Source organism: Herpailurus yagouaroundi, unplaced genomic scaffold (assembly GCF_014898765.1).
Source record: "Herpailurus yagouaroundi ecotype Mexico unplaced genomic scaffold, PumYag 557, whole genome shotgun sequence".
In the NCBI taxonomy this organism is placed as follows: domain Eukaryota; kingdom Metazoa; phylum Chordata; class Mammalia; order Carnivora; family Felidae; genus Herpailurus; species Herpailurus yagouaroundi.
In genome coordinates this window covers 216,785-233,618 of record NW_024412774.1, presented here as the reverse complement: position 1 = coordinate 233,618, position 16,834 = coordinate 216,785, and the positions used below count along the sequence as shown (strand labels likewise).

At 51.1% G+C, this 16,834-nt stretch overlaps 2 protein-coding genes and 1 long non-coding RNA gene across 3 annotated transcripts in view; all 3 read left to right on the top strand.

The window, feature by feature from the left end:
* The first annotated feature begins 6,949 nt into the window (after nucleotides 1–6,949).
* On the top strand, nucleotides 6,950–10,271 carry LOC121023421 (uncharacterized). The gene is made up of 3 exons (XR_005787375.1): nucleotides 6,950–7,053; nucleotides 7,925–8,404; nucleotides 9,682–10,271. It is a non-coding gene; the product is annotated as an uncharacterized LOC121023421 (long non-coding RNA).
* A 483-nt stretch (nucleotides 10,272–10,754) lies between these two features.
* On the top strand, nucleotides 10,755–16,124 carry RPS5 (ribosomal protein S5). Its single transcript, XM_040465304.1, has 6 exons — nucleotides 10,755–10,882; nucleotides 11,649–11,757; nucleotides 13,939–14,148; nucleotides 14,309–14,437; nucleotides 15,820–15,918; nucleotides 16,001–16,124. The coding sequence occupies exons 2-6, from the start codon at nucleotides 11,650–11,652 to the stop codon at nucleotides 16,067–16,069; spliced, it is 615 nt and encodes a 204-aa protein (XP_040321238.1). The 5' UTR covers nucleotides 10,755–10,882; nucleotide 11,649; the 3' UTR covers nucleotides 16,070–16,124.
* A 156-nt stretch (nucleotides 16,125–16,280) lies between these two features.
* RNF225 (ring finger protein 225) overlaps nucleotides 16,281–16,834 on the top strand; it is a 3,438-nt gene continuing 2,884 nt past the window's right edge. Inside the window, exon 1 of the mRNA XM_040465184.1 lies at nucleotides 16,281–16,343. Coding sequence (XP_040321118.1) covers nucleotides 16,281–16,343 — 63 coding nt within the window. The remainder of the gene's footprint in view (nucleotides 16,344–16,834) is intronic.

Here is a 16,834-nt window from a genome sequence, read left to right as displayed (position 1 = left end):
AGCCTCTGGAGTTTGAGTATGTAAGTGCATTAAATCAACACTTCACTGAGCACGAGAGCTCGGGCTCTTGCTCTTTCATTCTGTTCCCTTTTCTGTGGAAGGCAGATAGATATTCCTTTATCAAAAGTTCCAGAAATGTGAGTCTATTTGATGAAACTGTTTTCACCAACTCTTCCTTGACCGACTGTTGCTTTTCTGTCATTTTTGCTAATTTCTAAAAAGCAGGTGCCCAGGGGCACCAGTGACCTGAAATAAGTTGGCTTGGAACTAAAAAGAATCAGGAAGCATTTAACCAAATCTCTCTACACGTTTTCAGCCAAGGACACTTCAGAGTAACCAGATGTGGTTCTTTTCAGGATGCTGCTCCCAACAGTCTCTGGTGGATTATTTTGCCCTTGGACATCACAACCACAATGGGAAAGATTTGTTGACAGTCAGTGATCTGGAGGAAAATGTTTTGGAGTGAAAATTATGTACATAAAAGGTGAAAATACAGAGTTTGACACGTTCCACAGATCTTGAGGGGTCATAGAAGCAGCTGGGCCATCAATGGAGCATGGGAAGTGGAAGGGCCCATATTAAGGGTGGTTTGTATGGTCACATGTTCAGCAAGTCAATGGTCTGGCGCATTCTCCAAAGAAACAAAGATGGCAATAAGGACAGTCCTCACTCGGGTCACATGTGATAACTGCCAAACCTCCTGTAGCCTCCAGGCCTGTGTGAGACTGGCCTTAGACCCAGGACAGATGAGGCTACCTTTCTCCATCTGAATCTCAAAGCCACTTAGCATCTGGGTTGACTAAGGTTTCATGGGTCCACATTCAGGCCCATAAGGATATTGATCCTTGCTGGTTCCCTCTCCCATGGGTGGTACTGATCAGGGCTAATTCCTTGGAAATCCAACACCTTCCCCATTGTGGCAACTACCACTTTGTGCCTTGGTTTCTCCAACTGACAATTTAACCACCTGGAGATTGAGACCCAAGCAGAGGTGCTCAGAGCCCCAAAATGAGGGACTTCAAGCAAGTTTGAGGACATCTGGGCGCCACTGGGCAAGCATGTTGTCCCCCAGTGCCAGACTGTCCATGGGGCCCTAACAGAGTGATCTGTCACCATGGGAGCCAGTGGGAGGCTGAGAGAGAAACATCTCTTTCCCAAGCACCTATGGATTTGAGTCCACAGATATTCTTTCCAGGTGGGAAGTGGCTGCTATCCCACCCTGTTACTGGGTTTCTGCCCGTCTGCAGCCCTCCAAGAACAGCAGTTGTGGGTTCCTTCTGCCCTCCAGTGCTGACCATCCCGACAACAGATGGATATGAATCTAACCTGCAACAGACACCATGCCCAGGGCTGATGGAGCCAGGCTCAGTGGCCATGACTCCTGCAGGGTCCTGATGGCCTGCCTGGGGAAGGTCAAGGGAGGAGCTTTCTCTAGAATGAGCGGCTTGCTGTGCAAATAAAATAGACACATTGGGGGTCCAGGTTTCAAAAAGTATCACTTGTACACTGGGATTGACAAAACTGTTGGGTTGTGTGGACCCAGTGTGGGTGGACTGATCAGCCTCTTCCAGCTAACTCACCACACTCAGACTTTGTCCTAATGAGGACACATAGGCAGAAAGAGCTGGAAGAAAAAAAGGCAATTGCACAATGTACTCCCACACAGCTGGCGGGAATGGAAAACGATGGAGCTAGCTACTGTAGAAAACAGCCTGGCAATTCCCCAAAAGGTTAAACATGGAGTTAGCACATGACACAGCAATCCCACTCCTAACTATTTATCCAAGAGAAGTGAAAACCACTATTCAAGCAAAAATTTGTACACAAATGTTCACTACAGCATTTTTTATATAACAGCCCAAAGGTAGTAATAACTCAAATGTCCATCACCTGAAGAATGGATAAACAAGATGTGGTCTGTTCATACAAGGAAGTATTACTCAGCAATAAAATGGAATGAAATACTAATACGTGATTGGACCTCAGAAAACAGTAAGCTCAGTGAAAGAAGCCAGACACAAAAAGACCACACTGCACAATTCCATTTATGTGAAAAATCCAGAATAGGCAAATCCAGAGACAAAGACTGTATTGGTAATTGCCAAGGGCTGAGGGAAGGAAGTATGGGGGGGGTAACTGCTTAATGAGTATGCAATTTCATTTTGGGGTGCTGGAAATGTTCAGGAATTAGACAATGGTGATTGTTGCACAACATAGCAGATATATTAAAAACTAAAAATTATACTAAAAACCAAAGTGAATTGTACACTTCAAAATGGTTCATTTATATTATATGAACTATACTTCAAAAACAAAACAAAACAAAACAACAGAATATACCTGAGCATAAATATTCCTGCCTTTGGTGTGCCCAGGTGTCTGCCTGGGTGAGTCCATTCTGCAGCATCCAGGATGTCATCTGAGCTCGGGCCACAGGCACAGTAATGCATGGGACAGAGGTACGTGTTTGTGTGTTTTAAACAATGCTTTTGTAATGAGAAAAGCAAGGTCTTCAAAAGTGTTAGGTAAAAATGAAATATACGGACTTCAAGCTGTATTACAAAGCTGTAGTCATCAAGACAGTATGGTACTGGCACAAAAACAGACACTCAGATCAATGGAACAGAATAGAGAACCCAGAAATGGACCCACAAACGGATGGCCAACTAATCTTTGACAAAGCAGGAAAGAATATCCAATGGAGTAAAATAGTCTCTTCAGCAAATGGTGCTGGGAAAACCGGACAGTGACATGCAGAAGAATGAACATGGACCACTTTCTTACACGATACAGACAAATAAACTCAAAATGGGTGAAAGACCTAAATATAAGACAGGAAGCCATCAAAATCCTAGAGAAGAAAACAGACAACAACCTTTGTGACCTCGGCCACAGGAACTTCTTACTCAACACGTCTCCAGGGGCAAGGGAAACAAAAGCAAAAATGAATTATTGGGACCTCATCAAAATAAAAAGCTTCTGCACAATGAAGGAAAAAGAGCAAAACGAAAAGGCAACCAACAGAATGGGAGAAGATATTTGCAAATGACATCAGATAAAGGGTTAGTATCCAAAATCTATAAAGAACTTATCAAACTCAACACCCAAAAAACAAATAATCTAGTGAAGAAATGGGCAAAAGACATGAATGGACACTTCTCCAAAGAAGATCCCCAGATGGCCAACTGACACATGAAAAAATGCTCAACATCACTCATCATCAGGGAAATACAAAGCAAAACCACAATGAGATACCATCTTACACCTGTCAGAATGGCTAGCATTAACAACTTAGGCAACAACAGATGTTGGCGAGGATGCGGAGAAAGAGGACCTCTTTTGCATTGTTGGTGGCAATGCAAGCTGGTGCAGCCACTCTGGAAAACAGTATGGAGGTCCCTCAGGAAATTGAAAATAGAACTCCCCTACAACCCAGCAATTGCACTACTATGTATTTATCCAATATATAGATGTGCTGTTTCAGAGGGGCACATGCACCCCAATGTTTATAGCAGCAACATCAACAATAGCCGAAGTATGGAAAGAGCCCAAATGTCCATCGACTGATGAATGGATAAAGATGTGGTATACATATACAATGGAGTATTATTTGGCAATCAAAAAGCATGAAATTTTGCCATTTGCAACTACGTGGATTAGTCAGTCAGAGAAAGACAAATATATGACTTCACTCATATGAGGACTTTAAGACACAAGACAGATGAACATAAGGGAAGGAAAGCAAAAATAATACAAAAACAGGGAGGGAGACATAACACAAGAGACTCTTAAATATGGAGAACAGAGGGTTACTGGAGAGATTGTGGGAGGGGAGGTGGGCTAAACGGGTCAGGGGCATTAAGGAATCTACTCCTGAAATCATTGCTGCACTATATGCCAAGTAACTTGAATGTAAATTTTAAAATTAAATTAAATGGTAAAAAACATACATACAGGATGCATGGTTAAATTTGAAAATAGATAGATAGATAGATAGATAGATAGATAGATAAAATAAAAACTTCTCCCACCTGGCCACGCTGACTGCACACCAAGCAGTTTTCACATCAGAGGCTGAACCTCTGCATTCTCCCCAGGCCCATAGTTTTCTTCAGCCAAGGGTCTCTTAATCCACTCATTTCAAGAAAACTCTTGATGGGAAGCTAGACACATCTGCTGTACGTGATGGGCCACAAGCTGGAGCACGGGTGATGCTTTATGGTGTCTCAAGCCCCCGGGCACTGCCAGCACTGATTTACAGGTGGGAAGCTGTGACTTGGCAAGGGCAGGACACAAGGTGTGCCCCGCTCTGTCTGACCATGGAGCCGTGTCCTCCACACTCAGTTTAGCCACTGGCTCCCACTGCCACGCACAGCATTCAGCTTCTGCCTCTTACAGGCATGGGCTTCGCCCTCTGGCGGGTGAATGCCAGTCACAGAGAGCTGTGAAAAGCAGGCCCATCCCACCCACCTCCCCAGCGTCCTCTGCACCCCCTCAGCCTCTGCCTCTAGGCACCAAAAGTTCTGCAGAGTTCCCTGGTCAGCCTCCCGAAGATCAGGCTGACCTTGCAGGGGGCCAACTACAGAATTGTGGGGGAAGCCATAAGCACGGATGTGGGGACTATCACTCCTCTCTTCCGCATACAGCTGTCACTCCAGAGCGAACTCTGGCCCCTCACAGAGAAGAGGGGGGCCCCACAGTGAGCGCCATGCAGCAGGAGGGAAGGCACTCAGGTTTCTATGTATCATCCCTGGGGAGGAATCAGGGCTTCCACAAATGTACATCCTGGAAGCCTCTTAGCCAGGATCCAGGTCTCTCTGACAGGACACCAGGTCACTGCATTCCAGGTGTGAAGGACAGTGAGTGGGACCTGGGTGCCTGCCATGCCTCCGCCCCAGGGCTTCCAGTAAATGCTTCCCTACAGGGTCATGGCTGCTGGCCTCATACCCTGGTTTGCACAATAGCTGGCAGCCAGAGCAGGTCCCCAGGCCAGCATTCTACATGACCTCCTGGAACCTTAGGGACCCAGAGCCCAAGGACCCACCAGGGTTGAAGAACACATCTGGGACAGCCTGGCCAACTGGAGACAGCCAATCAACAAGGAATCAGTGGACAGGCCACGGGATGGGTGGTCTGGAGTGTCAGGTCACTCAGGACTGGACAGATGCCACCAAAGAAAGCTGTAGTGGACTGAATGGTCCCCCCACCCCCAAAAGATACATCCATACCCTAACCCCCAGAACCTGTGAAAGTACCTTAGCTGGGAAAGGAGTTTTGCACATGTAGTTAAGGATCTTGAGATGAGATCATCCTGAACTCCCTGGGTGGGTCCTAAATCCAAAAATAAGAATCCTTATAAGAGAGAGACAGAGAGAAGAGAAGGCCAAGATTGAGTGTTGGCGCCATGACCCAAGTTACAAATGGACCCACCAGGTGCCAGGACAGTTGCATGGGATGGTTTCCACCTCAGAGCCTTAAGAGTAGAGCCCTGCTGACATCTTTATTTCAGACTTCTGGCCTCCAAAACTGAGAATAAATTTCTCTTGTTTTAAGCCACCTAATTGGTAATTATTTATTATAACAACCACAGAATATTAATATGGAGACTGGTCCAGCACCCTTCATAGGATGAGTGGGTTATGTGTGGGAGCTCTCCTGATCCGTGGTGATGCAGAGGATCAGGTAAGACTGGGTGGTCCCAGGAAAAAGGAGCAGCTCCCACCTAGCAGGAAGGCACCCCAAACTTACAGGATGTGGGGACCAAGGGTCAACCATTAGCCATGTACCCAGGGCATCTCCAGAACTGTCCGCAGACACCCTGCTCCCATAGGTATCTTCCTCTGTTCATCTACGGTGGCAGAAACCTGCCTCCCAGCACTAGACGGCAGATGGAAGCTGCCGGGAAGAGTCTCCCTGCCTCTCTTGCCCTGCTCCCAGTCTACACCTTTAAACTGCCCTACTTGTCCCTGGATGACCTTCCTTCCAGTCACAGACCTGAGAACTGAGGCTGAGCTCGGCAAGGGCTCCCGGGAGCCTGTCCCCAACCCTGCACTGCAGCTGTCCCAGTGACCTCCCATCTGCCCTGGATGAGCATGCCCTGCACCCTGAGTGCTCACCCAGTCTTTCTATGGGTTTCCGGGGCTGCTGGTGGATGGGACCAGGGCACAAAGCAGCCACCTTGGGGCAAACAGGGGGCTGAGAGATGAACGTGTCCCAGGCTGAGCGCTGAAGAACATGACAACAGCACACCGGGAAAAGGTTAGTGGGGGCTGACCTTCCTCAGAGTTTGGGCACAGCCCACTGAGGCTGATAACCATCTGCCCTATTCTACACTGTACACGCAGTGCATGACCCCATAGGGCAGGAGTGCCCCGAGTGCGGACAAAACTCCGTTCTGTGCCTGTCCTCCCCACGGTGCCTCCATCTTCCTGGCCCTGGCCCTGGAGGACACGGAAGTTTCAGCACTCTCAGGCCATCTACCGTGTCTGGGTCGGTGGATGCGGCGGAGCCAACCGGGGGATCCTTACAGGGCGTGAATGAACATGGAGGAAAATTAAATTAGTGAGGTGAAAAAGAACAAACGCGGGGTAGCGCCAGCACGTAGGAAAGAATGGCTTCTTAGGTCTCTTTGAGGAAGGGACACTTAACTGGGACTGAAGGAGGAAGAGGAGCCGTTGTGTCTGGGGACAAGTAAAGGGAAACGGCAAGCGCAAAGGCCGGGAGGCGGGACTGGAGGCAGTCGGGAGGCCGCGTCGGCCAAGCGGAGGATATGGGCTTGATTTTGAGAGTCGCGACGACGGGTCCTGGGCCTGGTGCCTCTCACGTGGGCCTCAGTCTCCACACTCAAGATTGGACACGCGGGAGCCAGAACTAGGGCCGCCCCGCCGCCGGAACTGAAGGCCGCACCTGCAGTGGCCAGCCCGGACCCTGGGCTAGCGGACCGGAAACGCGCGGCCTCTGCCGGGAGACCTACACGCCAGGGTGTGGAGGGAGCAGGGGGGGGCGGCCGCGCTGAGCGCCCGGAGGAGCCCGCCTCGCAAGCTGGGGTCGCGGGTACGCGCCGAACGCCACATACCAGCTTGGGGGGCGGCCCGCACGGGTGCCCTGGTCCCCGCCTCGCACGCAGCACGAAGCCTTCTTCCCTCTTCCTACGGGCCGTCACGGCACTGTGCCTCCGCCGGAGAGCCGGAGCCGTCGCGGGGGCTGTAGGGAAACGTAGTTCCGCCGCCCCGGCTGTCCAACCCCAGGACTCCCAGCTGTCATGGCAACCGCGGCCATCCACACCCAGTAGGCGAGGCGTGAACTTGCGTGGTCGCCCAGGAAACGGCGGCCCAGACAAACGAGCAGTGCCGCCTGTCCGAGCCAAGCGGGTGTTTGATAGCCCTTGCTTCCAGTCAGACTTCTGGGAGTTCAGGACCCAGAAACGATCTGCCATTTGCAGCCTCGCTAGGGGAACAAGAGTTGGGGGTGGGAGACACGTGGGTAGCTCTGAAAAGCCTGGGTGAGCGGGCTGTTCTCTAGACCAATGAAATCGCTGGAACCTCTGGGTCGGGGCTCGAGCATGTGTGTCAAAACTCCACAGTTGATTCTAATATGTGCCCCATTTGAGAACCCCCCAGCTCCAAAGGTGACGCTAACCCTGCTTGCTCAGGATGGGCTGGTGAGGCCTCCCCACCCATTTATGTCACCCTCATCTTCTGCTCGTTATCTCGTGGCTCCTGCCTCACATAAACACATCTAATTTTATTGAGCTGATTCACCTCATGTACGGCATCCAGCAACCCATCCTGACTGCCCCAACTTTCTGCTCATGCTGTGTGTGTGTGTCTCAGGGGGCACTGGGCCTATCCCACTCCCTTTCTTGATGCTCTGGGTATCTGGACATTGAATGCTCTGACTCAGGGTCTTCTGTCTCCCTGTCCAGGGACAAAGTCAGGGCTCGGTATGGAGTCCTGTGTGGAACCTACCATGCTGAAGGATGATGGATGGAGCAGTCACTGAGGAGCGCTTGGAGGGCCGCTGCCCATGTGCCTACCCAGGTACACACGAAGGACTTGCCCACAGTTGCCGCACACGAAGGAGTGCAACCGCTGGCTATGTGGGTGCCCCAATGAGTGAGCCGTTTCCACCAATGGCCGAAGGCCCCGTGCACTCCCTGGGGCTTCTCACTGCCGGGTCCTCTGGTGCTCGATAAGGATTACCAAAATTGGGACTTCTTGTGCCCATGGGTGCACTGTTGTTGAAGGAGCTTCAAGCTCTTGCAGAAAAGTTCTGCTCTGGCTCCACAGAAAGGGCCTCTCCTCAGAATGAATTATCCGGTTTCTGCCCACCACACAAAGGCCTTATTGCTGTTGAGGCAGGCATGAGTCTGCTTGCACTCAGGGGGTTGGAGCCCCAATTGAAGGTGGGTACTGGCATTGGGGGTGTGTCTAGGTGGGGGCTAGCTACAGGGTCTGTGGAAGATCTGCATGCCCTCCCCGTTTTTATAGAACTCTGCTGCCTAAGTGCACTGCCCCACACCCCAGGGCTAATGCTGGGAGCAGCACCAGGAAAGCACCTCACTACATTCACTGGTCACATACACAGAGCTTCAGGAGTGAGAACCCTGGTCATGCAGGTTACTAGAGAGGAAGTGGGAGTCCCACATGAGGAACCCAACTCCCAAATTGTCAGGTCACTGGACTGGGGCTTGTGCCAAAGTCACAGACCTGGGAGCCTGCATCCTAGGAAAATTGTCTGGTCACCTGCCACGCCCTTTACACAGACCCCTTACCTGAGAGGGGACAGCACATCTCTGTCCTCTGCCAGGAGTCTTGGCTCCACCTTGGGTCTCTCCTAAAGGCCCAATGCAGTTCACTGGAGTCAGTCTCAGGGACTCTTGTGAATTTTAGCTATGCAAGGTGACCATCCCCCCTGCTATTTCCCACCCCATGGGGTTTTATGGCAAGACCTCCCTCCTGCTCTCCAATGCACAGCAGGCCACTCTTTCAAGTTCTATACAGACATCCATTATCAAGTAACCACCAGCAGCCCAGGGCACAGGATCCAAACTGGCCTTGTCTGATTCTGTTCTCATTTCTATGCTGAAGGGGGAAACTGAGGTTTAGGGGGTGGTGCCTTCTCAGCTTCTGAGGAGAAAGGGGCACGGTTGGGAGGCTCCCTCTGGATCCTGCTGAGTGCAAGGGTAACTGGTGCCTCTGCCTCTCAGCTTCCCTGTTTTCCCCAGCTAGCACCTCCCCAGAAACCCTAACCACAGGACGAGATAGGGCCCCTAAGGATCACAAAGTATTCTGCCAGGACCAGGTAGGAGTTCACTTATCCCCTCCTCATCCCCCACAGACCCCAGTGGTAGGCTCAAGGCTGCTGTTTGCATGCACCAGGACAGGGAAGCGACAAGGGCCAGAGGCTGCAGGGGCTCGGGATATTGGTGCCCCCTTGCAGCCTGGGATCTAACCCCCTGCTTAGGCCACCTTCAGGGTATGTCCTTCTGAACAATGGCATGAACTGTGACTGGCAACAGTCCAAGGAGGCCCAGAGTCTCTGGTCTAAAACACTCCCGAAATTGGGGTAGGGGCAGGGGCAGAGCCCTTACAATCGGTAAACAAACAGCTACTGAGCCCATACTATAAGCTTGCTCACAGGGTGGTGGGCAAGTGGGTCACTGGAGATCTATCTATGCAGGACCCCTTCGGTCAAGTGGCTGGGCCCTTTGGGGTCTGGCTAGAGGGAACATCCCCTTGGAGGCAGAGACCTCATCAGGAGGTAAGGAGCTCCATGCTGCCCCATTATCCTCCCACCAGCCAGCTTGGGTGAGCAACCACAGTGTTCGCTGCCTCTGGCAAGCCAACCAAAACAAGTCCACGTCCCAGCTAGACTCCAGGGTCTAGGTTTAGGAGGCGACAAACAGGAGGGGGATGTGTAGGGCCGGCACAAGATCTTCGAGTTGGCCACATGGTCAAGGGTGGGGCACCCACTACCCCCGTGCCGACCCCCCTGCACCCGTCCATTGATCTCGCATCAACGCATGGCCGAGATGCATCAAACAGTGGGGTTTGCCCCCCAAGCCACCTGCTGGGCACAGCACCTGGTCCCACGTCCGGAGCTCCTCCCCTACCCTCAAGCTATGAAGAGGCGGCTGGAGCTGCAGGGGTCGAAGAGAAATGATGGGGGTACCCTGGCATGGGGTGAAGAGAGGTCAAACCGGAAAGGGTCTCCTCTGGGAGGCTCAGGCCCGCAGCAACCCCGGGCGTGCAAGCGTGCGGGAGGCCGACCTGGGAGAGGGGCTCGCGCATGCACGTGGGGGGGAGGGGCAGGACCAGCGGAGGGCAATCGTGACCACCAGGCTCACTCTTCCTTCCCGAGCCTACAGCGAGCGCGTGCCTGTGAAGCGACTGTAACCTGGACGAGGAGCGAGAGGAGTACCGAACTGGATGCCCTACTCAAAACCGGCGGCAGGTGGGGCGTGGAGCCCGCGGCGGAACACGGTGGAGAGCGCGAGCCTGACTTCCGCCGTCACTAGACATGGCGGCTTGGCCTCAGAGAATTCTCTGAGCTTGTGCAAGCCCCTCCTCCCCCCCCTCCCCAAGAAGGAAAGTACTGAAGGTTACAACAGCCGCCAGGCTCGCTTACGGGGCCGCTTCTGCAAGTGCGCGTGCGCAAAGGATTTACGGCTTTCCTTTGGCCCAGCAGGCGCCTTCACATTCTTGTTCCGGATTGGCCCTTGAACAAACCGTGTCATTTTGCGCACGCATTGTCCCAGCTGACCCGGAAGTTTTCACCTTAGTTAAAAGCGTCGGCCCGCGACTCGCGGTCTCTTCCTGTCTGGGCCAGGGCAGCGCGTGGTGCACGCCGAGCGATTGTGACTCCCCGGCTGCGCCCCCAGGTGAGGCGGCCGCGGGGTTGGGGGTCCGAGGGACGATTTAGGATCTTTTGGGGAGTCCTCATCGATCCTCGAGGCCCGGGGCTTCCCTGGGGGGTGGGCTCTTTCCTTTCTCTGGAAAATGTGCTGAGAAAACGCGGAGGCGAAGAAAAGTTATTCTTTGGCGTTCCGCTACCTCCGTAGCTTTACCCTGCAGCAGGGGTCGGATGTAGTGGTTTGGCCCCTGCAGGCATACTTTGAAATAGGACGTTGCTGTTATTTTTATATGCGTGATGCACTTTGTGGCATATACACGGTTTTCTCTTTAGTGGCAGCCCCTTGGTGCTTACCAAATGCCCCCTTGGTGTCGGACACGAGCGGTAGCCTTTGCTTTGATTATGCACGGAATTCGTGTAGTGATCTTGATGACAGATAAACGGTTCTATTTTATGGAAGAGGGAGCAGAGTCTAAATTAGTTTGACACTCCTAGCGTGGCAGAGCTCGTTAATGACGTGGCTGGGATTTGAACTTGAGCGGGTGCAATGTTACGGTATTTGGCATCTACTGTCGATACGGCCCGCGCAGCAGCTGTTGACCCAGGCCTGCCACCAGCTCTCCTTGGTGAGAGACAGCTGTTTCTTGCTGACAGCTAACTGGTTCTTCTAAGACTCAGAAAGATGGATCCGGATGTTTACAGCCTTTCTTGGTTCCACATAACTTCCCAACTTACAGGTTGTGGGTTAGTCTCACAGTGGTGGGTGTGCTTGGGCTCTGACAGTCTGTTCCTAGGATGACGGAGTGGGAGACAGCTGCACCTGCAGTGGCGGAGACCCCTGACATCAAGCTCTTTGGGAAATGGAGCACCGATGATGTGCAGATCAATGACATTTCCTTGCAGGTGAGGGGGCTGTGTGGTGGTTGTGCTACCCAGTTGGGTTTTGGGGCACACACGGATTCTTTCAGGAGGGGTCCCTGGAAACTTGTAGCTGTAAAGTTGAAAACCTGACAGGTAAAGGAGGGCTCCCTGGACCATCACACCTACATGTCCATTTTTTCCTTGTGTTCTTTTCATCTGTACACAAGATGGTTCCTTTCTCAGAGGTCACATCACATCCCACAGAGTTTTTGTGTGGGTGTTTTGGGGTTGTTTGTTTTTGGATCATTATTTTGCATGTGAAAATCCAGTTGTCCCAACGCTATTTGGTTTTTGTTTTTAGAGTTTTGTGCATTTTACTTAGCAAATTTAGGTTATAAGTTGTCTTAAGTTAAATCTTTTATACATTATAATAAGTTTGTCTGAATGCCACCATATGTTGAAAAGAATATTTCCCCTATTGAATGGTTTTAGTATCGTTGAAAATAAGTTGAGCCTAGCTATATGATATGGGTTTATTTTTGGACTCAATTCTTTTCTGTTCTGTAAATCTATCCTTAAGCCAGTACCACACTGTCTTGATCATTGTAGTTTTGTAGTAGGTTTTGAAGTCAGGAAGTCAGTGGGAGTCCTCCCAGTTTGTCTTAACCCCTATATTGTTTTACGCTGGGCCTCATTAGGACTTTTGTGGGCCTTTTGTTAAAAAGAAATTATATTTTGTAATTTCATTGGTATAAAGGCAAATACGGTTTGGATTGTTTTTATTCCTTTTTCATTGTAAAAGAAACGAAAACATTTTTTGTTGTTTCTATACATATCATGGAATCTGGGCACTGTGCCTCATGGAGGATTCGGTCCTGTTTTTCACCCCGGATATTTTGTAGTTCTGTTTTCCTTCATTTCTTTGTTCTGCAAGGGCTAGATAGCAAATATTTTAGTCTTTGTGGGTCATATGTGGTAGATATGTGTTGCGAGTGTAAGTGATGGAATGATCTTTGGGTGTATTTCATAGCGGAACAATTGACAATAGTCGTCTTCATGTACATGTAGTTCCTCTGATTCCAACACCCCTGAACGTTTTGGTGTTTTCTAGACATTTTCTTTAGAAATGATACATGTGTATATAGGAGAGATTGACGAATAATTGTGTGTGTGTTTAGAGAGAGTGGGGAAGGTGGTAGAGAGAGGGAGACAGAATCCAAAGCAGACTCCAGGCTCTGAGCTGTCAGCACAGAGCCCGACACGGGCTCCGACTGGTGAACCATGAGTTCGTGACCTGAGCTGACGTAGGATGCTTAACTGACTGAGCCACCCAGGTGCCCCAAATAATTGTTTTAAAACAGTAGTTCTCTGGAGTGATTTCTCCCCACCTCTTTTAGGAGACAGATGACAATGTTGTCTTACATTTTTGGGTGTTGAAACTGAGAAGGGTGTTACTAGCATAGTGGATGCTGCTAAACATCCTGCAGTGTGTGGGGCAGCCTTTACACAAAGAATGTTCTGATTTAAAATGTCTATGCTGCAAAGTTTGCGGAGCACTTTATTTAATGTTTACTTTTATATTTGGGAGAGACAGAGTGCAAGTGGGGCAGGGGCTGAGAGAGAGGGAGACACAGAATTCGAAGTGGTCTCCAGGCTCCGAGCTGTCAGCACAGAGCCCAGCATGGGGCTCAAACTCACGAACCATGAGATCATGACCTGAGCTGAAATCAGAAGCTTAACCGACCGAGTCACCCAGGCACCCCAAGGAGCACCTTAAAATGAGATCATGAGGGGCACCTGGATAGCTCAGTCGGTTAGGTGTCTGACTTCGGCTCAGGTCATGATCTCACAGTTTGTGAGTTCGAGCCCCACATTGGGCTCCGTGCTGTCAGCTCAGAGCCTGGAGCCTGTTTCAGATTCTGTGTCTCCTTCTCTCTCTGCCCCTCCCCCACTTGTGCTCTGTCTCAAAAATTAATAAATGTAAAAAAAAATTTTTTTTTTAATGAGGTCATGAGCTGTAATCTTGGTTTTCCATCTTCCTTCCTCCTATTATAAGGGAAACACTCTTTTTAGTAACTTGGTAAAGTTACTTTTTGGGGATTTATTGTTTTGTGGCACACAGGCCTCACAGTCAAGCCCCCAGAGGTGGTGCTCAGTCCTTCTGGTTCCTGGCCTTCCTGCTCCTGACCATGATCCCTCCATCCTCTCTCCCTGCTGCCCTAGGATTACATTGCGGTGAAGGAGAAGTATGCCAAGTATCTGCCCCACAGTGCAGGACGCTACGCGGCCAAGCGCTTCCGCAAGGCACAGTGCCCCATTGTGGAGCGCCTCACCAACTCAATGATGATGCATGGTCGTAACAATGGCAAGAAGCTCATGACCGTGCGCATTGTTAAGCATGCCTTCGAGATCATCCATCTGCTCACTGGTGAGGTAGGGCTCTGAGGCCTGATGAGGCAGAGAGTGCCCTTAGTACACCATAAGCCCAACAGCTACCCCATGACGAACATGCCGGGGTCTGCCAAGTTTTAGGAGTGAGGACACCGGGGAGGGACCTAGGTTGGGTGTCAGGTTCATGGCTGCCTTCTCTTAGAACCCCCTGCAGGTCTTGGTGAATGCGATTATTAACAGCGGTCCCCGGGAGGACTCAACCCGCATTGGACGAGCTGGAACAGTGAGGCGTCAGGCTGTCGACGTGTCCCCCCTGCGCCGTGTGAATCAGGTGGGCCTGGGGCTTTAGGCACATATGGATTGATGGGAACACCACTGGGCTCCGGTGTGGTTCTGCCTGGGGCAGATTGGCAAGTGGGAAGGTTTGTCCTGCCTGTGTGTTTTACTCAAAGTGGCCTTTCCTCCAGGAAGCCTTCCTGCATTTCCATCCCTCTGATGGCAGATTCTAGCTCTGGCCCCTTCCCTGAGCAACAGTTGCCTGAGGCACAGTTTCATTTGAGTGTATTTTTACATACCATGTGTGGGTATATATTTTTTCACAGACCATTTGAGAATCAGTTGCAGGCATTGTAAACATTTTCCCCTTAACACTTCAGTGGATGTCTCCTAGGAACAAGGATATTTTGTCCCCGCCGTCATCCTCAAGGAGTTTAACAGTGGTAGAATTATCTGATCATCCCATCACTGCAGCTGTCCCTAGCGTACCTTACAGTTGTCTGTTTACTTTCTTTTTTTAAATGTTTATTTTTTAATGTTCGTGTATTTTAATTTTTTTTTAATGTTTATTTTAGAGCATGCATGAGTCAGCGGCGGGGGAGGGGTGGGGGGAGCAGGGGGCAGTGCAGACAGAGGAGACAGAATCTGAAGCAGGCTCCAGGCTCTGAGCTGTCAGTACAGAGCCCTTTGTGGAGCTTAACTCACAAACTGAGGTAATGACCTGAGCCAAAGTCGGATGCCTGAGCCACCCAGGTGACCCTAATGTTTATTTTAGAGAGAGATCGGGGAGAAAGGGGCAGAGAGGGGTACAGAGGGTTGGAAACTGGCTCTGTGCTGACAGCAGAGAGCCTGATGCAGGGCTCTAATTCACAAACTGTGACAACATAGCCTGAGCTGAAGTTGGACGTTTACCCAACTGAGCCACCCAGGTGCCTGTCTTAATGTTTCTTTGTTTTTGTGAGAGTACGTGCACGAGTGGGGGAGGAGCAGAGAAGGGGAGACAGGATCCCAAGCTGGGCTCTGCGCTGATAGCAGAAAGCCCATTGTGGGGCTTGTATTCATGAACTGTGAGCCGAAGTCAGATGCTTATCCAGCTGAGCCACCCAGGTGCCCCTATAATAGCTGTCCATTTTTAATCGGAGGTCCAGGTCAAGAGCACACACTGCATTGCATTTCCCTGGGGTGGTGGGTTTCAAATGTCCTGTAATCAGGAGCTTTTGTGTCTACGCTTGTTTTTGTGGCCCTTGGTCTGATCCCAGATAGGCAGCAGGCCACCTGGGCAGCCTGTGAGCTCCTGCTGTGTCTTGACTCAGTGGGCCAGTGGATGGCAACATGGTAACTGACATTTGTTAGGATCACAGAGTACTGGAGGACAGTGGTCCTGTCTGCTTTGGGGCACCCCTGCCCCCAGGCTTAACTGACCCTCATGCTCCCTAGGCCATCTGGCTGCTGTGCACAGGTGCCCGTGAGGCCGCCTTCCGGAACATCAAGACCATTGCTGAGTGCCTAGCAGATGAGCTCATCAATGCAGCCAAGGTGAGTGAGGACACTGGGGTGGGGGGTCAGTTCAAGAAAAGGCTCTTCCAACATTCCAAACTAACCATCTACTTCCTTGCAGGGCTCTTCCAATTCCTATGCTATCAAGAAGAAGGATGAGCTGGAACGTGTGGCCAAGTCCAACCGTTGATCTCCTGGCTATGGCTCCCAATAAATCTGTCTGCTCTTGGGGCAGCCTCACCCACCTGTGCCAGTGTCTGTCCTTGTGTGGCTCCAGGAACTGGAGTGGGGATGGCAGTGTTCTGAGGAGCTGCCCACACTTCTGGCATGTGTTTTGGTCTGTGGGAACCTGGGATCACCAGGGAAATATTCTGTCCAGGAAGCACCACTGACTCAGGACCATGGCACCCCGGGGTGCAAGCCTGGCCACCTGGAGTGTTCCATGGATGTTGGAAACGAGACGGGTGGGGTTGTCCTGGCAGAGATGTCACTCTAGTCTGGGGAGGGGCTTGGTGGTTGTCCATGATATCTGGGTGGCTGCCCACCATCCTGAGAGGCATGTTCCCTGGAAGGAGCTCCAGGGAGAGGAATCCAAGGCCACAACCGTTTCCATCCCCTGTCTGCTTGTTTGAAAGGGGCCAGCTCTGTCTGGTCCACTGTTGTGTCTGCCCACCTTCCACCCCGGGACTCCAGAGGTTCCTTGGTTCTGGCCAGGTTCCCCCAGGGGTTCCAGGCTGCCTCCCCAGTCATTTTGGGTGGTCAACACTGCAACCCAATCCTGGGCATCCTGTAGAGCCACTGCCACACTAGGCTTCTGATTGTACTAGGTGGCTGGGAAGTGGGTTCCTGAGGTGTTGAAGGCTTGGTTGCAGGGGTGTGGGGTGTTGGGGGGGGGGATTATTGCCCACCCACGAGGCCAGACTCTCCCTGCCCTGTCAGTCTGCTATCCCTCACC

Bases quoted from the DNA above. Each gene is read 5' to 3' on its own strand.
- RPS5 (XM_040465304.1), top strand. From the start codon at position 11,650: ATGACGGAGTGGGAGACAGCTGCACCTGCAGTGGCGGAGACCCCTGAC. The intron at 11,758-13,938 runs GTGAGGGGGCTG...CTGCTGCCCTAG, and splicing joins TCAATGACATTTCCTTGCAG to GATTACATTGCGGTGAAGGA. The intron at 15,919-16,000 runs GTGAGTGAGGAC...ACTTCCTTGCAG, and splicing joins AGCTCATCAATGCAGCCAAG to GGCTCTTCCAATTCCTATGC.